General features: G+C 42.9%; 1 protein-coding gene and 1 long non-coding RNA gene across 3 annotated transcripts in view; one reads left to right on the forward strand and one right to left on the reverse strand.

Annotated features, from left to right (window-relative positions):
- The window catches only part of LOC112922752 (uncharacterized), a 217,799-nt gene that overhangs the window by 119,421 nt on the left and 84,185 nt on the right, over positions 1–14,193 (reverse strand). The window contains exon 2 of the long non-coding RNA XR_011996978.1: positions 10,683–12,916. This is a non-coding gene — a long non-coding RNA (uncharacterized lncRNA). The remainder of the gene's footprint in view (positions 1–10,682; positions 12,917–14,193) is intronic.
- SPTLC3 (serine palmitoyltransferase long chain base subunit 3) overlaps positions 1–14,193 on the forward strand; it is a 148,929-nt gene that overhangs the window by 97,869 nt on the left and 36,867 nt on the right. For both annotated transcript variants that reach the window (XM_026002406.2, XM_072736404.1), the window contains exons 8-9: positions 2,567–2,786; positions 11,450–11,576. In XM_026002406.2, coding sequence (XP_025858191.1) covers positions 2,567–2,786; positions 11,450–11,576 — 347 coding nt within the window. The remainder of the gene's footprint in view (positions 1–2,566; positions 2,787–11,449; positions 11,577–14,193) is intronic.

A 14,193-nucleotide genomic window follows, 5' to 3' on the forward strand; every position in this document is an offset into this window, starting at 1 on the left:
ATCATGTGAGATGCCCAAGTCCTCAGCTGGTAAGTGGTGTGGCTACAGTCTAAGCTTAGTGAGATGGTTGTGCCTTCTCAGTGAAAACCATGTTAACAGGCAGTTAATCAAAGAAGTTACTGGAATTTATTCACAAACTTATATAAGAGAAGATGACTGTATTTGGTTTTCATTTCATTAAAATCTGAAAACAGCCATTCAGAATGACCTTGTGAAAAACACAAATGCAATAAGCTGGACTTCATTAAAATTAACAACTTGTGCTCTGTGGAAGGCCATGCCAAGAGAATGAGAAGACAAGCCACAGACTGGGAGAAAACATTTGCAAAAGATACATCTGATAAAGGACTGTTATCTAAAATATAAAAAGAACTCTTAAAACTCAACAGTAAGAAGGCAAATAACCTGATCGAAAAGACCTTAGCAGATACTCCACCAAAGAAGACATATAAATGGAAATACACGTAAGAAAAGATGCTCCACATCATATGTCATCAGAAAAATGTAAATTAAAGCAATAGGATACCACTACACACCTGTTAGGAGGCTAGCATCTGGAAGACTGGCAACAGTACATGCTGGCGAGAATGCACAGCAACACAAAGGCTCATACATTGTTGGTGGGAATGCAAAATAGTGGAGCCACTTTGGAAGACAGTTTGGCAGTTTCCTACAAAACTAAACAAACATACTCTTATCATACAATCCAGCAATCATGCTCCTCAGTATTTACCCAAAGGAGTTGAAAACTTATGTCCACACAAAATCCTGCACATGGATGTTTATAGTATCTCTATTCCTAATTGCCAAAACTTGGAAGCAACCAAAATGTCCTTCAGTCAGTGAATGAATAAGTAAACTGTGGTCCAGCCAGGCAATGGAATGCTATTTAGCACTAAAAAGAAATGAACTCTCAAGCCATGAAAAGGCATGGCAGTAAAAAACATCTGTAAGATACCATAATCATGGATACAGGTTATCATACATTTGTCCAAACTTAGTGAATGCACAACACCAAAAGGCAACACTCAGGTTAACTGTAGACTTTGGGTGACAATGATGTGTCTGTGTAGGTTCATTTGTAACAAATGGACTGCTCTGGTAGAGGATGTTGATAATGGGGTAGATTATACCTATGTGGGACAGAGTATACGGGAAATCTGTAACTTCTGCTTAGCTTTGCTGTGACCTTAAGACTGCTCTAAAGAATAAAGTCCTTTAAAGAAGCCAAAAGCACAAATGCTACACTTGATGGTCATCCTACTCCCTCCAAACCAATACCCCTGGGCCTGGATAACTGAACAACCAGCCGGACTGTTTTGACTAAATCAACCTAACATTTAAGTTTATTTTTGTAATACATTAAACTTAATAAATAAACTAAATAGGAAGAAGGGAGAAGCTCAACTTTCTGTTTGCATCAATTGATTACTTCTTGAACTCAATTGAAGGGTTGCTTGAGTTGTTTGACAAGCTCCTTTGTGTGGTGAGGGTGAGAGTCTGTGTGTTTTCATAGAACTCAACTGTCAGGGCAGTCAAAACTGTGTGTGGTGTAGACCCAGCCCACAAAGTGTTCTGAGAACTGATTAAAGCCAAAACTTCTTTTCCATCCACTGAGTTCCAGAGGTGCCATGTAAATGTGAATTTTACTTATTTCTTTACTTCACATTTTTCCCTTTTCTGAAGGACCTGAAGAGGTTTTTGCAGCTTACAATACCATGAAAAATTAAACACTTAGGGCTAAAACAAAAAGGTTCACCTTCGGCAGTGGTTATCAAAGTGCTGTCCCTAACCAGAAGTGGGAGCTTGGTAGAAATACAGACTGTCAGCCCATCTCAGACCTGCTAAATCAGAAACTTGGGGGCAAGGAGGTGAGGGGGGAGCAGTAATCTGTGTTTTAACAAACCATGCAGGGGATTCTGATGCTCACTCAAAAATGAGAAGATTTCCCTAAAGGAACAGAAAAAAAGGGTCACTACCAGATACCCTTGACTTCCAATGAGCACTGAACAAGACAGCCTAAGAACTTTCTATTGTGCTTTCATTAATACTGTGTGTCTTAAGCAAAGTTCTGTAATGTATTTTTAGTTCTTTCCTTTGATCTTTGGCAATCCAAGCACTGAATTTAGGTCAGATAGAACTGGTCAAATAGACAGCAGCAAGCTTGAAAAGATAGATTACTGTAAAGTAATTCAATTAAAATGAGCAAAATACCTAGAATCCAAAAAAGGTCAGTCTAGTTACACTAGCTGCCTTTATGAATAAACTGATCAACAGTGCAGTGAGCTAATTGTTTACGTAGTAATTAGCTATAACAACTCAAAGCACTGAAATCTGTTGAACATAAATTATTTTTTTCAAGGAAAATATTGTCAAATTAACCTTACAAGATTGAGAGGGTTGTCTGAGCCAAATAAAATATGCTGTAAGAAGAAAGGAATTGCATGTCCCTGTCACCGCTGACTGGTGTCAGGGCAGGATGTCTGAGACGCATTGGAAGGGAGACCATTACAGAGCTTCCCAGGAAAGTATACACAAATGACAAGCATTTCTCCTTGTGCCCTAGCATGGAAGGTTCCATCTTGCATCTGCCCCAGATCGTGGCTCTAAAGAAGAAATACAAGGCTTACCTCTACATAGATGAAGCTCACAGTATTGGGTCCGTGGGCCCAACTGGCCGAGGTGTTGTAGAATTCTTTGGACTGGACCCTCGAGATGTCGATGTGCTTATGGGCACATTCACCAAAAGCTTTGGAGCTGCAGGAGGTTACATAGCTGGAAGGAAGGTAAGAGAGGGACTCCCTGTGTCTACTTAAAACCTGAATGCTCTGGCGACACAGTTTGTAGGGCTGCTCTGGATTCCATGAGAGTTCAGTGCAGTTCACCATACCTCAGTAAATCATGGCAGCCTAGATACAGTGGGTCCACAGCCAAGTAAGCCCAGAATCCCAAGGAACTCACCCTCAAATGGTGAAGAGGAGCATGTGATGAGCAATCCCATTATAATAAAATGACAACACAGGCAGTGTACACAGGCAAAGACTTAATACAAGAAGAGGGGTTGTTAACTCTGCAGGGTAGTATCTAAGGAGTCTTAGAATAAATATCATTCTTATAGGCAAATGATGGGGAGAGGGTATATTTCAAAAAGAGGGAATAATGTATACCAAACCACAGAAATGCTAAGGGGATGCTACAGAACTGTGAGCAGCTTGGTTTTTGTGGCATGAAAAAACATAAAGCAGATAACAGCAACAGTGGGCAAAGGTCAGATATTAATGAGGTTGGCCTTGTGCTACAAGTTCTGGGTTTTAAGAGTTTTAATCAAAATTGTAGCAATATCATGCCCTTTAAGGAGATTTTCTGTGCAGAATAATTCTCTCCCACATTTTGGATAAGCCACAGGTCAATTTTTGTCACCCTCTCATATATTTTTTTAAAGATTGTTTTATTTATTTATGGTTTTTTTTTTTAAGTAATCTCTACCCCCAATGTGGGGCTCAAACTCATGAGCTGGAGATCAAGAATCGCATGTTACACCAACTGAGCCAGAAGATGCCCTTCTTATGTCCTATCTACATGACTTAAAATTCTGATCTGATGGGATCAGACTATTGAGTGTCATCCTTGTTGTTTTATGGCCAACATCTCTAGGGGGGTTTTCAATATAAACCAATAAATGTTTAAAAGAAATTTAAAAAGAGGACGGAAGGGAGGGAGAAAGAGAAAATGAAAAATTCAAACCTGGATTTGAGAGATAGATTAAGAAGTCAGTTGCCTGCCCTGTATCCAAATCCTGATAGCTATCTCATGTAGGCCTACACCTGTCCCAAAGTAACTTGTGGCAGTGATGCTGGCTCCACCGTGGAGGCACACCAGGCCCCAAACCAGTGCATGCAGATGGCATCAACAGCTTATCCAAAATTCCCAATAACTTACTCATTGTGACCAGCAGGAACAAAAGTTCAGACTCCTGATAACCCAGTCAGACAAATCAGGGATTGCAGCAGAAAACAGTCTGGTCATTGAAAGCCTATGATTTAAAACAGTGAAATCTATAGCCACTTGCCCTGCCATGAGATACGCAAGCGCTTGAAATGTTCAGGGTTTTCAGTGGCCTTGACCCTTCAAAAAGCATTACTTTCTTCTGAACTCAAAGCATTGTTTTCCATCCTCCCTTCACTGGCCTGTGGGAATTAGCTGGGTAATGCTAAAAACATAGGGAATGCTACAAAATTTAGCTAAATCTGGTGAAAGGTTAAATGTTCCCTTCCTCAACTGTGGAAGCGGAGGGATCAGAGGGTCTCAAATTTAGGAGGTCCCTTTTCCGGCTGCGTTGCTTTGTGAGCTTGTGGTTTTGTAATTACTTTAGCAGCAGTTCTGAGCTACAGAATTTTTAACCAAGCGTAACTCTGTTTCCTCTGCCAAGGGCACCTGAATAAACGGAAGCAAGCGGATCCTTGAAATGTTGTCAAATTTGGTAGATGTCACATTTTCCCCTTGGAGTTCCTTCCTGTGATATTCACTTTAAACAAAGGCTCTTGACTAGCCTGGAAGTGAGGACCAGCTCACTCTGATTCTCTCTTATTCTCTATCCTCAAGCCAGTAGGACTGTTTGACAAGTGTATTTGTTCCTGTCTGTGTAACCTGTATTCCTTTGGGGTGGACAACTGGGCAGTCCTGGGAAATTGTTTACATTAATCGCAATGCAGAAAAACATATAGATCTGTTCCTTTCCTTGCTCTTTAAAATATTCATCCTCTGCATGCTTGGATCCAGAGAACTGCAACATCCCTCCCCAACCCACTCCCCCTCCCCTGCCCTCCTCCTCCCTTCTCCTCCCCTCCTCCTCCCTTCTCCTCCCCTCCTTCTTCCTCCTCCCCTCCCCTGCCCCCTCCTCTCCCATCCCCCTTCCCCTCCCCTTCCCCTTCCCCCTCCTCTCCTCTCCCCTTTCCCCCTCCCTTCTTCCTCCTCCCCCCTCCTTTCCCCTCCCCTCCACTCTATCATCCCTCCCCAACAACCTCTCATCTCCTCCCTGTCCCCCTACCCCCTCCTCTCCCTCTCCCCTCCCCTCTCCCCCTCCTCGTCCTCCTCCCCCTCCCCTCTCCTCCTCCCTTTCCCCTCTCCTCCCATTCCCCCTTCCCTCCCTCTCCCCCACTCCCCTCCCCTTCCTTTCCCCCTCCTCTCCCATTCCCCTTCCCCCCTCCTCGTCCTCTCTCCTTCCTCTCCCCTCCTCTCCTCTCCCCCTCCCTTCCCCTCCTCTCCACTGCATCATACCTCCCCTCCACTGCATCATCCCTCCCCAACCCCCTCCTCTCCACTCGCCTCTCCCTCTCCTCCCCTCCCCATCCCCCGTCCATACTACACTGTAGTCTCCGAATTGACCACTAGATGGCAGCAAGATAGTCTGGCAGAGGTCCATTAGCCTATGCAGAGACTTAGCTGCCCTAAAACAGCAAGATGCAAACTCTAGAAAACATAGGGCAGTTTTTAAGACGTGGAAGGTGAGCAAGAGACTGGAGACCACTTGTGTTGTTCCCTGATGATTTCAAAATCAGTCAAATACACACCTGTCTGGAATGGTTTTGATGAGTCTGTGGCAAACCCAGATAAACTGGTTTGCTTCCCAACTGATAAGCCAAGTTAATGGAATTTTTGCATCTGTTTGTCTGTACTTTTAACTTTTTAACTTATGTTAATTTTAAATTAGGTATAGTTTCCATTTAAATCATAGCTTTTATTCCCTGAATTTTGAATTATTTTTGTGAAAAATTTTCACTTAGACTTTATTGGACAAATGCCAACAGTTTTAATTTGAAGTAAATCTTTCTACTTAGCTATTGAAATAATTAGAGTTTTTAGAATTCTATCATGTTTTTTCCTGGATATTTTGCCGTGTATACCTCAATTCGGGGGAGGTACTTCAAAATATCCAGGATTCTAGCCAATGGGCACAAAAGCAACAAAATTAACCATAAAGGTGTTAAAGAACACACACTAGGACCTTACATTTTTTTCTGAAACCCTAATAATTTCAATTATTGCGTTCATGGGGATCTTCGTAAATCATGAGATTTGATTACTTGAGTCAAAAACTCTATAAAAAAGATAAAACTGGCTCTCTTTTTAAATATCAATGTTAGGGTTAGTAGTAGAGGGACTATATTCCTTTTAACAGTTTCTAGGAGGCTCTAGAAGCCTTTCTGGAGCTGATCAAGATCGGGACTATGTACGTAGTGATAAGATAAGTCACAGAAGGAAAAGTGTCTAGAAACAAACAGGGGAGAAAAACTCGATTTGGGGCAGCCCCGGTGGCTCAGCAGTTTAGCGCTGCCTGCAGCCCAGGGTGTGATCCTGGAGATCTTGGATCTAGTCCCACGACAGGCTCTCTGCAAGGGGTCTGCTTCTCCCTCTGCCTGTGTCTCTGCACCTCTCTCTCTAAATAAATAAATAAATACATACATACATACATAAATACATAAATAATCTTTAAAAAAAATAAATGCTTCCCTATTAAAACAGAAAGAAAGAAAAGAAAAACTTGATTTGATGCTAAGATAGTACCCCAGAGAAGAGATTTTTTTCTTGGCCCCAGGCTGGCTGTCACAGAATGTCTGACAAATTCATCTCTACTTACTGGAATTTACTGCCCTGGCCTCGACCTTCTCTCCCCACCATAGGGAAACCGTAGGTCTCTCCAGAGCCAGCAAGATTTTGCTGTTTTGTTCACTTTGAGTATGGAGCTACTGTAAATGATCTGCGAACAACGCAGCTTGGAACATTCTGTCCTTTCATGACCTTTGAGGTGAAATGTCAGATAATTACTTCTTTCCACCAATCAGAGCTCCATGCCATGAATGGCTTCTTTAAGGATGTCTGAGCTGATGGAGCTAGGTTTATGTTTATTTTTTAATTTGTGTCAGTCCAGTTGCTGAGGAGATGTGGTCAACACTAAAGACCTTGTTTGGAGCTGGTGTGGGGGGATCCAAGTGTTTCTCAGGCATGCAGCCTTAGTCCCCTTGTATGCCTGCTGCTAACCACTGGCTTTCATAGCCTCCATGGGCTGAACTGAGACTTGCAAATGTGTGCAGCAAAGGTAGCCTTCATGATTGATAGGCTGTAGGGCTGGAATTCTCGAGGAGGGAAATCAGACAGGGCAGCCAAATTTGGGGTGAGCGTTAGCCCCAGAAGCCTGGGCGCCAGACAAAGGCAGGCCCCTTGCAGAAGCCAGCTCTGCCCTGTATGCTTGGCCGCGGCTGCATTTAACAGCCCTTTGAAGTAAATGGGGGTCATGGTATGAACACCATGATGTTTATTCTAAGAGCCTCCTCTCTGATTTCCTCAGCAAACCACCCTTGCCCTTGAACTCCAGGCCTATGGCTAGAGAAAATAATCAAGTTTTTGAACTTACAAGTGAACTTGGAGACCTCAGTATGAGGAGACCTCTAACCCACTCTGAAGGAAGACATAACCCAGACTTTCCTTGAAGGGACCAAAGCCAAATCCTAAGTCATGGTTCCTGGTGCCTAATGGGGGAATCAGAATCTGGGCATCAACACCTTCCTTGATGCTCTGCAGAAGTTACTTAAGGAGCCCCACTTTCTGAGCCACACAAGAAAATTAGCCTGGTCCACAGACTCAGACCCGCAGAGGAAGGGGACTCAGTCTAAAAGAAATAAGGTTGTGGGCAAGATAGTCTTAATGTTAAAAGGGAGTAATAACTGCACTAATGAGGCATTTATTCAAACTAAGAAGCAGACAACCTTGGCTTTATGAAATTCCCTAATTTGGAAAGGAAAATTAGGGGTTGGGGACCCTGAGAAGAGCCCTTGAGAAACCCAAGGAAGCTTTGTTTTGTTACTTTGTATGATCTTTGTCAGTGATGCCCCAAAACTAAGAGAATATTTCTATACTTGTTCCTAAGAATGCAGCTTAGTAGTTCCCTATATACTTCAGGGACCCTCACCATTCTTCCTCAGTCCCTAAAGGCCTTTGCTCTTCATTAGATCATCAGTATTTACCAGGCCCCTGCTAGGTACCCACCACTGTGGCTTTTAGAAGAGGGTATAACTCTCAAAGCAGTCTCACTCTCTTTGGAGAAATAAGAGCAATAGCCTCAAAGCATTTTGAGACTGATGCAATTCACTCTGTAATTTAGTACTGTTAACAGTTGAGTATATTAGAGATTCTCCCTTCCTCCCCCCAAAAAGGAGCAATTTGTGAACTAGGGAAAGCACCACAGGTGAAATGGAAGTGAAGAAAGTCATCTCTGAGCTCCCCTGTCCCCTCACTGCCAAGCCAGCTCTCTAGCTGGAAAAGTATTATAGAATGGTGCTAAGGGTGGGGACTCTAGACCCAGACTCTTTGGGTCCAAATCCTAGTTATCCAATCATGTTTTGGTTGGATAATTTTCTGACCCTTTCAGTGACTCAGTAATCAACTATATAAGGGAGATAAAAATAATACCTACATCAGACTGATTGGGAAGGTTAAATAACTTAATCCATGGAAAGTCCTTTAAATGGAGCCTCAAGTGGCCAAGGAATATCAGCTGTCGTGTTAGCTCGAGCCCTATAATGTTTTCAGAGCCATGCCGTCTGTCATGAAGTCTGGTATTCTTTTCTTTAAAATGCCTCTCTTTTCCCTCCTAACATTACCATCCCAATAAGGATGGAGGAAGAGCTGGGCTGAAAACCTTTGGTTTGCTGTCCAGGTGTACCAGGGTGTAGTTAGCTAACCTTAAAACACTACCCTCTGCCAAATAAGGGGGTTGGGATAGAGACACTCCAAGGAGTTTTTGTATTTTGGTCCCCTCCTCCCAGCCCATGCTCCCAGCTCTAAGAATCTTCGATTTGACAATCTATTAATGATAAACGCCAATCTCATTTGATATTCACTTTGTACCAGACACTTTTCTAGACATATTTAATTTTCATGATGACCCTGAAGTTAGTATTAGTATTATTCCATTTTTCAGGGAAGAAAAGTAAAGCACAGAGAGGTTTAGTAACTTGCTGGTGGTCACATATCGGTTAAGTGGGAGAGACAGGATTTAACTCAAGCAGTCTGATTCCAGAGCTTGTCCTGCAACTCTTCCCTTTATGGGGATAACCTTGTCTTCGAAACACTAGCTTCTCCCTCTACTCCCAATTGACTCCTCTATTCTTTGTTGATAAGATGCAATCCTCATTCCCAATTTTAGCACATGTCCCTGCCTCTCCCCTCCCCTGCATCTGTCCCAATCCATCCATCCTTCAAGGCCAGATCACCTGCTTAGAAGAGCCCTTTCCCAGCTCTGGTCCACATGAGCCCCTATCATACTGTCACCTGTGTCCTTCCCACTGTCTTCCACTTGGCTTCCCCAGGATTTCCAGGAGGCATCAACTCTCAACAAACAAAGAAAACCCTTGCTGCTGCTCTTGGAGCAGCACTGAGCATAGAACTGTGAAGAACAGCCTGGGAAATGACTGCCTCTTTCTCTTAGAGGCTCCCCCCTCTCCCATTCCCCAGAGTGAACTTTCCAAATACTGTGTGGCCTGTGCCTTAAGTCAGGCCATCATCATGCATGTACTCTTCAAACAGTGAAAACTCACCCAACTGCTTGTATGAGGATCACTAAACCAAAGAATAGGTAGAAACTTCATTTTAATGTAAATGAATAAATGGCTGCCAGGGACTAGCCTTTCCATCCCCCTTCTCTTCTTAGATTCCCACATCTAGAACAGAGCCTGGAGCAAGTCCTCCCACAAACTTGCTGGAAAAATGAAAGCAGGGAAAAAGGCCCCCCAGGGGTACGGAGAAAAAAGAAAAAAAGAAAGGATAGGGAAGGGGAGGGGAGAGGAGAGGATGGGAGGGAAGAAGAGGCAGAAGGGGAGGTAATGGAGGGGAAGGGAATGGGAAGGGAAGCAGAGGAAGGAAGGAAATACTTAAGACTGGAGAGGAAAAAAAGATTTAAATGGGGAATTCAAAATGAAAGAGGGAAAGAAGGAATCAGAATAGAAGAAAAGGAAGAAAAAAAGAAATGAAGAGTGTGAAATGAAGGACAAGAGAGAGAAAGGAAGTCAGGGAATAAGGATCCATGAAAGAGGAGATTTAGAATGAAGGACACATTGAAGGAAGCAGGAGGGACAGAATGGAGCTACCAGGTCCCCCCAGGAGGCAGGCAGATGCATCACATCAGCAACTGCTTGTGAGACAGGCCATTCACTTTTACTGAAGACGATGACCTAAGAATGTTTAAGAAGCTTGTGAACAACCATGCCACCTATTCCCCAAGAGAGATGGGAAAGGGAAGGGTGGGCACAGTCCCAGGCTTGGAGTTGGGGTCAGGTGTAGCTAATGAAGGGGTTTAGGAAAAGATGGGCTTGCCCGAAGCAGGGCTCCTCCCAGTTCACCTTTACGTAGGGATAATCAGAAAAGACACCTCAGTGGTATTCTAAATTGTCTCCTCATCCTTGAAGAGAGAAGGTGGCTGATGCTTTACAGACGCGCTGCTAATGCAGAGAAGTATTATTAGCCCATTAGCTTTTCTGCAAAGCATCCTGAAGGTCCCAAGCCAGAGCCAGAACCAGCGGGCCAGTGGAGGGTCTGGTCAGCAGATAGATGGCTGAGCACCTCCCATGCACCCCTTCCCATCGTGGCATTGGGTTATTGGAACATCTTAAGGCTTTCAGCAGGCTTACCTGGGACCTTATATTGGGCCTCGGGAGTCTGGCATGCAAGTGAAGAATCATTCCTGCCACTGAAGACCAGCAGACTGCAGTGGGTCAGCACTCCAAATAGTGTTGCACAAAAATTCCAATAGTTCTCTACTGTCCAAGTTGTAACCAGAGTTTATTTGATCCTACACTCTGGTTTAATTTCCCACCTCTCCCTTCTGCCACTCTCTACCCCACCACTCCTCTGTATCTGTTTTCATTCTTCAAGACAATTCTGCTTCCTCACTGAAGCCTTGCCTGTCTGCTCCAGCTAGCAATACCCCTCTCTTTCCTCTGCAGTCTTATACCCCTGTTGCATATAGTGGTCTGCATATCCTGTTACTTTTCCCCTCATTGCTTTTCATTGGCACAATCTAATGTTATATGCTCAAGGGCAAGAACCACATCCTATATTCTTGGATACTCCTAAATACTAAGCCAGTGCTTGTGCCTGCTTAGTAGTCAACAAATGTTTGGGAAATCATTTCTCCTTTATACATATGGTTTTGCCTTGCAGACCTCAACTCCAAATTCTCAGCATTCCACTTTTGCATGCCTTGTAGGTTTTTGAAGGAGAGACTAAGAAGAAATAGAAAAAAATAAACAGTTTGGTGATGCCCCTTGAAAATCAGATCACATGTGAGAATCAAATGTCTTGTGCCATGGTGGATGGGGAGCAGATTAGATGTGACTCTCACCACCAACACTAAGACTTATTTGCCTTCTTTTTTTTGTTTCCTCTTTTATTAAAGGAGCTTGTGGATTATTTACGAGTTCACTCACATAGTGCTGTTTATGCCACATCCATGAGCCCCCCAGTTGCTGAGCAAATCATCAGATCAATGAAATTTATCATGGGACTGGATGGTACCACAGAAGGTAAGAGGTTCTGTAGGGGGGACAACTCTCATAGATCCTTTCTCAGATTTCTGTCTTCCTCCTGCCTCGTCAATCTGCCCCCTTCTCAGATATATACCTTTGTCTTAACCCAATTTGTAAATTCGTACAAACCCACTTTATACACGATACATAATCATACGTAGTACAAAAATGTACTGAAACTGCTGCCAACACACACACACACACAAAGGAAATATTTTTTTAAAGCAAAGAAAACTTTCTAAGTCACTTCTCAATGTGATCAGCAAATCTGGATAGCTTTCTGTGATCAGTTGTGTTAAAACAAAGCAAACAGTTATATGTGTTTGCCTGTCAATTGCTTGGGGCCGTCAATTTTATTTCCCTTGGAAAAAGTAGGAGTTGGGGAGGGATTTACCATCACTGCCTATTTGAGGATACGTGTACAAAAACACACAATAACTTTCCAGACATCTTTTTTACATTGGGTCTCCACAGCCAAAGTGTGCTCCTTTGCTTAAACCAAATGAGCTTAATCTTTTTGAAAAATTGTTTCAGCAAAGCCTTTTGGAGCTTGCCTTCTATCTTTACGATATAGCTTATAGGGCTTCTACTACATGTCACAGTGGGGATACAGTGATGAATAAGGCAGTTCTTGCTGCCAGGCAATCTTGAGTGCATTTAAGTAGCAAATTATCCTGGCCCCAAAACTGGTCACTGGGCTATAGAATCCCCATGCTGCATCCCACCTCTCAGCTGGTGGGAAGCCCTCCATTGTTTAGTGCCACCTTCCAAGCCTTGCTACTTCAGTAGAAGCCTGGGGAGGTCCATTTCCTGATTTTATTAAAGCAGCAGAATACTTTACTCACATACAAATTTTACCCAGAAGTCTACTATATAAAACAGATTAGAACAGGGCTGAGCTGGTTGAAGTAGTGTATACACCTCCCTCCATACTGACAGCCCTGGAGGCCCTTTTCCTGAGCCCAAGCACTCCCCAGGACACTGGTTTGAAAACCCCTGAGACAGACCTTTCCTTTTCACTAATGCAGAAAAATGGCCTGCAGAGTGATTTTGTTCCTGCACATAAAATGCAGTGATTGATAGTCCTCCAAAGTCTCTTCCAACCTTGTCTTTAGGGTTTTATGATTCTGTCTCTTGTTGAATAGGCTGTGTGAGAAGGAAATAAAAATCCAATCTAGGGAGGCCACGTGGCGCAATGGTTAAGGGCAGAAACTGAAAGCATCTGCCTGGATTGGACTCCTGGGATCCCGTTTACTAGCTCTGTGGCCATAGGCAAGTGATTTAACTTGTCTGTTCAACTCTGGGCAAGTTACTTCTTGGCGCTTCAGTTCCTCCAGCTGTAAAAAAGAGGAAAATAATATTGATGAGTTCATGCTTTTGTGAGAGTTAGCTAAATTAATATATATAAAATACTTAAAATTATGTCTGAAAACAAGTCTTTGGTAAATGTCATGTAATTGCTTGCTACTGTTATTTGCTACTATTACTGAGGTGTTTAGTTCTCAAGTGAGAAGTATTTGGACCCCATCTCTGGGATGCTGTAGGAAAGATTCTTATGATAGAAGTGAAGTAAGACTAGATGTCCTCCAAGGCCTTGGATTAGTCAGGAGAAGCAAAGTTATGCCACCATAACAAATAAGCCTTGAAAATCTCTATGGCTTAACAGAACCAAGGTTTATTTCTTGCTCACATCAAGTCTAATACAAACCAGATAACTCTCTGCACAGCTATCCTCCATAGGAGCAGTGATTCAGGCTACTTCTAGCCTGAGGCTAGGGCATCTCCTCACATGGCCTTCATGGTCACCATGGCAGAGAACAGAACATCAACCTGCAAGTGACATTACCACCTTGTTTATAGTCCTTTGGCCAAAACTAGGTATATGACCACATCCAAATTTGTCGGAGAAGGAGTTGGTAAATTAAAGGATATGGATATAGATAAGCAGATATCTTTCAACCTTTTAAAGTGAAGCTAAAAATAGAGCCATATCTGTCATGCCAACGTGAACTGTCTGGTTGTATGAAAAAACTGGTCTGGAACCACTGCTTCTCACAAAGCTATGTTGATGATCTTCCTGAACTTCATTCGTTCATTTTTTTTAAGGTTTTATTTATTTATTTATTTATTTATTTATTTACTTACTTACTTCCTTACTTATTTATTTGAGAGCACAAGTGGGTAAAGGGGCAGAGGGAGAGGGAGAAACAGACTTCCTGCTGAGCAGGGAACCCAACAGGGGACTCAGCCCCAAGACCCTGGGATCATGACCTGAGCCAAAGGCAGACACTTAACTGACTGAGCCCCCAGGTACTCTGAACCTCATGCATTTCTTAATGAACAATAGCCAGAATTATTCTTTGGGCCATATTTTAAAGATGAATAACTAAGAAAGTTAGCCTATGTCTCAACAAGGATCACTAATTTCTTAAACCCTTTAGTGTATATGCTATCAGTAGTTGATTTACATGTATCCAACCTGACAGTCATTCCCTTCCCTCCTCTGGATTTCCCACTTCATCACACACAGAAATCTCTCCATTTATCTGATTACAGTTGAACATCTGCAGAAAAATCACATTGAAAAATATGATCATTTGCTCTTTGATAGTCA

This window comes from Vulpes vulpes, chromosome 14, assembly GCF_048418805.1.
Source record: "Vulpes vulpes isolate BD-2025 chromosome 14, VulVul3, whole genome shotgun sequence".
Taxonomy (NCBI): Eukaryota; Metazoa; Chordata; class Mammalia; order Carnivora; family Canidae; genus Vulpes; species Vulpes vulpes.